Source organism: Centruroides sculpturatus, unplaced genomic scaffold (assembly GCF_000671375.1).
Source record: "Centruroides sculpturatus isolate CEXI.00-Female unplaced genomic scaffold, Cexi_2.0 scaffold230, whole genome shotgun sequence".
Classification (NCBI taxonomy): Eukaryota; Metazoa; Arthropoda; class Arachnida; order Scorpiones; family Buthidae; genus Centruroides; species Centruroides sculpturatus.
This window is the reverse complement of record NW_019384716.1, coordinates 625,390-635,827: the sequence shown is the minus strand read 5'-3', so window position 1 is coordinate 635,827 and position 10,438 is coordinate 625,390. Positions and strand designations below refer to the sequence as shown.

Genomic DNA, 10,438 nt, shown 5'->3' with positions numbered 1-10,438 from the left:
TGTGAGGTGTAAAATAAATTCAATAACAGTTTTTTGCATTTTTCCAACAATTGTTTAGAGAATATAATTATATGAATTTTTAAATGAAAATCTTTAACATTATTAAATAATTTTTATTTTATCAAGTGGAAACAAAAATTCTAGAAGAAAATTTGTAAAACTACTGTATGGTATTTTACAAAAGATTCATTACTTTTATAGTTTATTATGAATATTTTACAATGTTGTTTATGGTCCCTTATATTATAAAACGATACACATAACAATAGCTTTAACAAAACATTTATCAAAAATAACAATTATACTAGGAATTATCATTATATTATTATTATTATTATTGATAATTTTTATAATTGACAATACTGAAATTTTGAGATCCCATTTTCAAAAACATATCATTATTTAATGAAATTAATTAAGTAAAATAATTATACTTCTGTGAACATAGTAATTCTTTCAATATTAAGAAATCTAAAGACAATAGGTGAAATATAAGTTATCATTATTCCTATTGTTGTATATGTTATAAATTTGTATGACATTTCAACTACAGTTTTCTGTTTTGTTTCTAGAGCATTTGGATCTAGTCGAAGTATATAACACACAATAGCATAAGATAAACTTTTGAAGAACGCTCTTGAAGCAACAACACACAAAATTCCTATTGAAGCACGTAATAAGGCCAATCCTACTAAAGTATAATCTGGCCAAATTATTTGGTAGGGAGGTGGCAATCCTGGTCCACGAATAATTCCAAGTTGAAAATTCAACCATGCACCTAAATAAATACCAGCTCCAGTTCCAAGAATTATTGTTGTATCACCTCGAGCTGGTGATCGTCTATCTGATTTAGGATAAAGTATAGCCATTGCAACTGAAGCACTGAGAATAACTAATGGTGAATAAACGCATGTCAATTGGAAGTGATCAATGTAATCCACCAGTGGAACAACAATAATCATCAGTAATGATACTAGAACCAAACCACCAATTATATCCTTTAAAATAGAAGTTTCAAAAATATTAATTATCATTTTAGATGTTATAAAATAACTTATTAATAATAATAAATTCAAAACACTAAATAATTTATTATTATTTCAGCAATATTAAGTGAATTTTAATGACATTAAAATATTGTGATTATACAATTAATTATTTTAGTTACTATGAGTTCTATTTGATATGTTAAATAAACAGAACAAAAAAAAGGGTTAAATCAGATATTTTTAAAACATTCAAAATGAACAAAATAAGTACAGTAAATAAAAAACATGGCTGAAACAAATGATTGAGTGTACTAATATTTGACCAAAATATTAAAAATCCTTTTAGATATGAATTTCAAAGAATTTTTAAAGTTATGTATTTATTGAGAAGTTTCAGATTGACTAAGTTAATGATAATTACTTTAATCTTCATTAAATGTAATGTTGCTTTTAATTTAAAATTTCTTTTAACTATAGTATAATTTCAAATTTATAAAAATATTATAACTTATAATTCAATTTCTTATTTTTTTATCTGCTATAATTAATATTTGATTCTGAATAAAAACATCTGATGAAAATCAAAGTTTTTTTTTTATCAATAAATGTAGTCAAAATTTGTCACAATTTTTAAATTTCAACCAGCAATAATTATCCCTCAGATAAACCTCTCTAAAATATAACCCTTGTATTAAGCTGTTTGTCATTGCTTTTTTTTTTGTTCATAAACTTTATTGTTTTAAATATTGTATATAATCTTTATATATTCTACAAAGTCAACATAGTCCTACTTATAAATGTTCTATATTATTATTTTAAGTTTTATTAACTGTCAATGCCATTAATATTTAAAAAATATATATATTGAACAGTATTAACACATTTGCTATTTATTCTTTAATGCATATCCACAAAATTTAGAAAAATGAAATAGATTTGATTATTATTATTTTATTTTATTACAACACACTTCATCTTGCACTCTTCTTTAGAATAATATTTTCCTAAAGAAGTGCATGAGATGAAGTGTTGGAAAATCAAAAAGAAGGAGGAAGGGAGTGGGAAGTTGCATCAATCCAAAGAAGGGCCAGAAGAAGAGAACTCAAGGAAAGAAGAAATTGATAGCAGAGACAAATGAAGTTGATGCTCCCATAGTTACCAGCCGAAAAAGAGGAAAAAGTGTCAAAAAGGAAGAAATCCACACAAAACAGAAGAAAGTTTTGTTAAATCTGGTGTTTTTGCAGTTAAATAGTATTTTTTTTTATATTACTAATATTTATTTCCATGCATAATTAAAATATTTTGTTTCAGTATGAATCAATAAACTTAAAATAAACTGCTACAGCTTTGTTTTGAAAAGCTTTTCATGCTTGCAGTTACAGGTCTCATCAGAAATCAACTATCTGTAAAGTCAATTAGTATAAGCCAGACTGATGGTCTGAAATAGATACTGTGTGTCCATGAAGCAAGTTATTTGTATATAATGTGCTTGCAACAATTGACATATTTAGCTGATTAGATTAATTGTACATTTAATATCCAAAATTTATAGTTTCATATCAATATTTGGTTATTTTATAGAAAAATTTATCTTGCTTTACAAATTTTACATTTTAGCAATGGTGTTTATAAATACTTGTTCTAGCATGTTGAGAAAATTTGATAATGTGCCATTCACTATTAATATTTTAAAAAAGTAATGATTACTTGAAATATAAAATTTGTGAACTCAATAATGACTATAAAATTCCATGCTACTTTATGCTATATATTATTACAAATAAATTAGATTTTTAACTTAAAAAAATCAAACTTTTGCAATAAATGTAATAATTAAAACTTCAAAAATAATAAAATTTTAAATAAAATGTTTCTTTCACCTACAAGCAGATGATCTATTTATAACGAATGAAACTGTTCTCTAAATTACAGATAAAGCTTTAAAAAAAATATGTTTTTCAAACTGATACCTATATAAATTTAAAATTTATGGATTTAACAACTCTAAATATTACTATTTGCCATAATTACTATAACCATTCTGAATTCTATGAATATTCAAGGAAGTTAAAAAGTACAGTGATGTGTGTTAGCATTGTTATTTTATAACTTTTTACTAGAATTTTATCTTGTAGTCAAATACTTTTCCTTTTTAAAAAACGATAAAATTTTTAAACAGGAAGATTTGTGAATTTTTCCTTAGAATATAAAAAATTAAATTAAGATATACTAAGCTCTCTCTCTCTCTTTTTATTTTTTCTACATTTCATTATCTCATTGTCTTATCCTAATTTAACAAGGAAATTATTCTTGTGTTTTCTAATGCACATGTTTATTAAATATAAAATGAAAATATTAATGAAGATTAAAATAATTATATATAAAAATATAATTATATGAATTTTTAAATGAAAATCTTTAACATTATTAAATAATTTTTATTTTATCAAGTGGAAACAAAAATTCTAGAAGAAAATTTGTAAAACTACTGTATGGTATTTTACAAAAGATTCATTACTTTTATAGTTTATTATGAATATTTTACAATGTTGTTTATGGTCCCTTATATTATAAAACGATACACATAACAATAGCTTTAACAAAACATTTATCAAAAATAACAATTATACTAGGAATTATCATTATATTATTATTATTATTATTGATAATTTTTATAATTGACAATACTGAAATTTTGAGATCCCATTTTCAAAAACATATCATTATTTAATGAAATTAATTAAGTAAAATAATTATACTTCTGTGAACATAGTAATTCTTTCAATATTAAGAAATCTAAAGACAATAGGTGAAATATAAGTTATCATTATTCCTATTGTTGTATATGTTATAAATTTGTATGACATTTCAACTACAGTTTTCTGTTTTGTTTCTAGAGCATTTGGATCTAGTCGAAGTATATAACACACAATAGCATAAGATAAACTTTTGAAGAACGCTCTTGAAGCAACAACACACAAAATTCCTATTGAAGCACGTAATAAGGCCAATCCTACTAAAGTATAATCTGGCCAAATTATTTGGTAGGGAGGTGGCAATCCTGGTCCACGAATAATTCCAAGTTGAAAATTCAACCATGCACCTAAATAAATACCAGCTCCAGTTCCAAGAATTATTGTTGTATCACCTCGAGCTGGTGATCGTCTATCTGATTTAGGATAAAGTATAGCCATTGCAACTGAAGCACTGAGAATAACTAATGGTGAATAAACGCATGTCAATTGGAAGTGATCAATGTAATCCACCAGTGGAACAACAATAATCATCAGTAATGATACTAGAACCAAACCACCAATTATATCCTTTAAAATAGAAGTTTCAAAAATATTAATTATCATTTTAGATGTTATAAAATAACTTATTAATAATAATAAATTCAAAACACTAAATAATTTATTATTATTTCAGCAATATTAAGTGAATTTTAATGACATTAAAATATTGTGATTATACAATTAATTATTATCATACAAATATACATTAAACATTGAATAAAATATTACTTGTAAAACAAACCATAAAATAATATATTATATGAAGGAAAGTCAGTAAGTCACAAATGGCATTTTTAAAAATGCCAAGACAGACAGAAGAATGAAACAGTTAGTTTTGGAAGTCAACAACTCTATTTTTCAACATATAAGCCCTGGTCAAAAGTATGGAATAATGTTATAAATCCATGCATTACAATATTTCAAAGGCAAGTTTTAAAAAATATTTAATGTTTGCTTGTTGATTGCTTTTGCAAATTTTGAAACAATATATTTGCATAATCATCATTTTACTAATCAAGAGCAATGTTCCCTCTAAGCTGCGCACGAGAATTTATGTGCTGCACAGGCAAGTGTGCACACTGATTTGAATTGTTTACTTATTTCTCACTCTGTCTGCAACATGATTATTGCTGCGTATATTTCGATTAAATACATTAAATCATTGACAAAAGATAATATTTTGTATAAAAGTATGTTTTAAAATAAATTTTAATCTCTTTATAATTAATTATTTTAAATTTACTTTATAATTAATTATTTTAATTTTTATAGGAAAAAATAAGATTTTATATATACAGTAGAGCATTGATTATCTGACCCCCGATTAACCGTCACATCGGTTAACTGACCGTTCTAGTCGGCAAATTTCAAATGTCCGCTAATGATGTGGCATTATAATATTTGGCTATGTCTTGGCTACTATAATATTATTTTTGTTAAATTTTTGCGTGTTTTAGCTGGCATCAACGGCTCGACCATTGAAGGGAGGCCAATATTTAAACGAGACTTAATTTTCTAATTACGAGTGGTTGTTTGTTTTGTGAGCAATAAAATAATTTTAAAATAATTTTTTACGATACAATAGCAACGATTATTATTTTAAAAAAAATTTGTTAGGCTAAACATCAATGAAAATTCAACGCAAAGTTGGTTAATAGCAATATACTAATAAACTAATGGGATATACTAATATCCTAATATACTATACTAATAATGTATTTTTTCCTTCTTTTCGGTTATCCGATTTTTTCAGTTATCCGATCAACCTGAGTCCCTAATTGAGTTGGATAATCAATGCTCTACTGTATATATATGCTCAGCAAAAATTTTTTTGTTTAGAGAAGTATATGTTCTGCTCATCTACAAAAAAAAAAATTACAGGGAACATTGATCAAGATTAGAGGCAAAAAATATGGAATACTAGCATAGCAGGGACAAAAGTTTAGAATATGACAGGTATAAATTCCATATTAAAATTAATTTAGTGATACTGTTATTGCATAACATCACACTTCAAAATTGAATCTGCAGAACTGTAAGTGTGCTTAATGTTTGCATTCTAAAACTATGCCAAAAATATCAGAATTGAGTGATGCAAACAAACCGTTGATAATTTCATATTACAGGCATGATGAAAAGCAGCAGATAATTACAAAATACATACAATGTACACAAATTGTGTCTAAAATTATAGCTAAATATAAAGCATAAGGAACTATCTCCAATCAACGTAGATGTAAACATTCCACATAATTATGGCATAAATCTTCCTCCTTTCATGATTTGATTGATTGATCTGAATTGATTTTTTTTATTGTTGACAGAAATCTTTATTTTAAAAATATTTTTATACATAATAAGTAATAGCAGTTTTAAAGTATTGCTCTTATGCATTCTACTAATTTAAAATTTTCTTAAAATTTCTAAATATTTTAAGGTTCTTATTTATATAACTAATTCTGCAGGTGCTTTACATACACATATAACAAAAATACTTACATGTGCTTTATTATCATGTGAAAAACATTAATTGTTTCTTATACATTTTCACATGCCATATCAACCCATTTTTATACAAGATTATTTTACTTAAATACATATACAGTAATAAACATTTTTACGTAAACTTACCAAAACTGTATGCATTCCCATGTAAAGACGACTAATGCATACTAGAAGACAGCAAACTGAACAAATGAAGAGTCCTACGGCAAACTGATACTAGAAGTAGATTAAAAATAAATAAATATACTTTAATTTCAAGATTTTAAAGTTAATTTAAGTTAAATTATTCATAAATAATAAACAGTTATAGTTAGTAAAGATAAAAATAATGATAATTTAGTTAACTTTCATGAAGAAATTAAGTAAAAACTTGCATTTAAGTTCCCTTGGTTTCATTAACAAGTAACAAAATATTATGAGGAAAAAAATTTAATTCTAAACAATTGATTACACTTGTAAAAAACTGGGTAAAAACTGAAATATAAAATAAAAATGACACTTTAAAAACATTTTCAACTCAGAATTAATGGATCCTACCCTTAATTAAATGTAGCATTATTATTATAGCCTGATGTAATCCAGAACCATTTGGCATAAATCTAAAAAATTAGGTTAATAGATGTTTACATTTGAAAAAAAAAAGCTTTTAAGTTTTATCTATTCTAGCATGTAAATTGTTAATTTTATTCAATATATATTTTGAATAGAATAACACATTATATATATATATATAACATATTTTTGAAACGCTCAATTGAGAAAGCACAAAAATAACTAGTAATAAATGAAGAAAAAAAAAGTTGTAAATTGTAATGCACCTCGATAACTGGTTTATATACCAGTAACAACAAACATTTAATGAAAACTAACATTTTCGACTGTAAAACAATTGCAGTTCTTTCAAATTTTAGCAAATTCATTTTTTGCTTTTAAATTTAGCATATTGTTTATTTGTGATGATGATACAATTTACTAAAATTTCAGTCTCCATAGAATTTAGATCTTACACACCTACTTATTATATAAAAAATTTTAACAAATTCATTTTTTTTTGATGTTTAGAATTTTTAAATTAAAAAAAAAAATATATATATATATATATAAATACNTAAATGTGAATTTTGAAAAAATTTATATATATATAAATTCTGATATATATCAGAATTTTTAATGACTTAATAAGAAATCAATTTTAACTTGTTTTAACAGATGAAAAAAAATACAAAATGTAGTTTTTTTATTGTATTTTTAAATGTATTTTTATTGCAATGTCATTTGGATTAAAAATAAAATTGATTTATTAAATAAAAACGATTGGAGATACTGCCTATTCAAGTCTATTGCCTATTTCTCACCTGGTCATCCTCTACTTGTTTTTATAAAATTAATTTCACTATTGAATAAGGTAAGACAAAGTAAAATACAAATCTATCTTCATCTGGATATAAATGTATGAATATTAATTTTATCAACATTTATATTCAGTTGCTGTTAGAACAATGATGAGGCAGTCCTTTCACTTAGAATTAAACTTTAATCTAAGACTATACATGCACTTATTCATAACTTGGTGGTCACCTGATAACAGGTCTTTTCTTCTTTCGAGTGGTCTTGCATGGTGTTGTCAGTTCACACACAGTTTGCAATATCGATACTTGTATTAGTTTAGTATTCCCTAACAGTTGCATATTTTTTAATATGATAATAAAACAGTAAGAATCTATCTTAATTTAAAAAAAAAAATCCTTGTTTGAAATTTGCATTCATATTCCAATTTTTAACATGAATGAAATTATTACAAAAGTTGCTTCTAGCCCTTGATATAATTATATTAATTAAATTATCAACAACTGTGAGGTAAATAATAGTGAGGACTTATCAGACCAATGATGGGCATAAATACTCAGTGATCAAAGTGAAAACATTTAATAAACACAAAAATGACTACATAATTATGGAAATGAAAATCCCAAAATGCATTTCAGACTATTTTCTGATAGAAAGTAGTCCCTCATCAGTTGGTATTAACTAAAGTTAATGGTATATTAAAATTATACAAGATAAAGGTAAACTTAAAACTATGCCTAAAGCTGTACAATATAAAGATGAAAACACCGCTGTATTCTGAACTGCAGAGTATTCTGAATACTCTGCAGTTGCTAAACACTGCAATCTATATGGATGTGAAATAAATAAAAGTATGATAAAAACACTAAAATTTGAAACTAACACCTATAAATGTAAATACAATGGTACCTCGGTATACGTCTGCTTTAGAATATGTCCTGTTTGGACGAAACAAATTTTGCTCGGTATATGACTTTTGTTCGGTATATGACTTAATTCAATTATACGCGCCATCTATGAATAAGTAGCACTTTCGGTGTACTAGACTAGACTAGACGTTTGCGATGCCACAGTTTCTAACTTTGTTAAATTTCTTCTGATTTTAATTTATAAGTAAAATTTTATTATTTTTATTAATCATGAATTGCAAAAAGGCAAGTGAAAAGCAACAGAAAACTAAAAAAAATTACTAGAATCACAATGGAACTGAAAAAAGAGATTGTTGAGGAATATGAAAGTGGCATGCGTGTTCGAGATTTAACTGTTGCATACCGTATTCCAAGAACGACGATATTGACAATCGCGAAAAATAAAGACATTATTAAATCTGCTAACATTGCGAAAGAGATTAAATCAATTTCTAAACACAGATCGAAGACATTAGATCATGTTGAGAAATTGCTTTTGCTTTGGATAACTGTAAAACAGTTTGCTGGCGACAGCGTATCAGAAGCAATTATTTGCGAGAAAGCTAAAAAGATACATGCTGATCTCATGAAAAATCAAGCAGGAACTAGCCAGGAAAGTGAGGTGTTTAAAGCCAGACATTTTTTTTTTTTTTTACATGATAACGGATTAATCATTTTTACATTACTTTTTATGGGAAAGGTTGGTTTGTATACATTCTATTCGGTATAAGTCCAAACATTAGGAACGGATTAAGGTCATATACCGAGGTTCCACAGTATTTTGAACATAGAGATTTTAAAAATTAATAATGTTAATAGAATTAATGATAATCTAGTTGATAATGTTAAAATTGATGAAGGATGGCACAATTATATCTTTTAAAAACTAAATATCTTTGTAATGTTACAACTATATATTGTTAAAAACTGTTGTAAACTTGTAATTATATAATATGTTGTCACCATTTGTGGAGGTGCCGTGCAAAAGCAAACAAATCCACAAAAAACCAAAATTGAATTTATAATTGATTTTTTTCTTCGGCCTCATTCCTATCTACTGTTATAGTCAGTTTCATTCAAAAAAATATGCTTCCAACACTTTTTGAGCTTTGAAAATCGACGTTCTGTGCAAAAAAGAACATCTCTTTACATGTGTTCTAAGCAGAACAAAACATATCCATTGCAGTCTGCCTCAGCCAATGAAGAGCTATGATCGAGTCACGTGACTTCCAGAATGCAATAGGTGGTCTTGTTTTTGTTGTTCTGTTGGAACAGAGATTTTGATGTTAAAATGTTTATTAGTACACATTTTATTATACAGTGTATTTCAGTGTTATAATTGAGTGAAAATGGATAAAGATGGTTTGATAAGTGTAGAAGAAGGCAATGCTGGATCTAGAAAGAAACCTAAAACTGTTGGAGTAAGGGCAAAGAAGAAAATACAAAAATACAGTGCTCCTTTGGGATGAAATTTGAGGAGCCAGTCGAGCAACTACCTGTAGGGTACTCTCTGTCAGCTGCCAAGAAAAAATACATTGAATCACTTTTAAATGATGAAAGTTTTTCATGGTATAAACAAGTGTTATGAAATAGAACCAAGCTTGAAGCAGATGACCCAGAAAAAGAAAATACAGTAGAGCGTCGTTTATCCGAAGGAACCGACATTTATTCGGATAACCGAAACGTCGGTTATCCGAAGGAATTCCAGTCGACAAATTTAAATTTTCGCCAGTGCTGTGGTGCTGTAATCTTTGGCTATGTCTTCAGCTACTCAAATATTTTATGTTTTTGATAGTAAATTAACTTCTGAAGTATAATTTTTTATTGTTTTTATATTTTTCAATATATTTATTTTGTTTGTACAAAATAAAAAAAATAATTTTTAACGATACAA

The 10,438-nt window shown here is 26.0% G+C and overlaps 2 protein-coding genes across 3 annotated transcripts in view; both read right to left on the bottom strand.

Moving 5' to 3' along the window:
• Positions 1-126: 126 nt before the first annotated feature.
• LOC111627924 (sphingosine-1-phosphate phosphatase 1-like) lies at positions 127-1,045 on the bottom strand. Its single transcript, XM_023371605.1, has one exon. The coding sequence runs from the start codon at positions 1,032-1,034 to the stop codon at positions 429-431; it is 606 nt and encodes a 201-aa protein (XP_023227373.1). The 5' UTR covers positions 1,035-1,045; the 3' UTR covers positions 127-428.
• A 124-nt stretch (positions 1,046-1,169) lies between these two features.
• The window catches only part of LOC111627936 (sphingosine-1-phosphate phosphatase 2-like), a 16,256-nt gene continuing 6,987 nt past the window's right edge, over positions 1,170-10,438 (bottom strand). For both annotated transcript variants that reach the window (XM_023371627.1, XM_023371628.1), the window contains 2 exons: positions 6,416-6,505; positions 1,170-4,312 (listed from right to left, as the gene is read on the bottom strand). In XM_023371627.1, the coding sequence (XP_023227395.1) occupies positions 3,743-4,312; positions 6,416-6,505 (660 nt within the window). In that variant the 3' untranslated portion in view covers positions 1,170-3,742. The remainder of the gene's footprint in view (positions 4,313-6,415; positions 6,506-10,438) is intronic.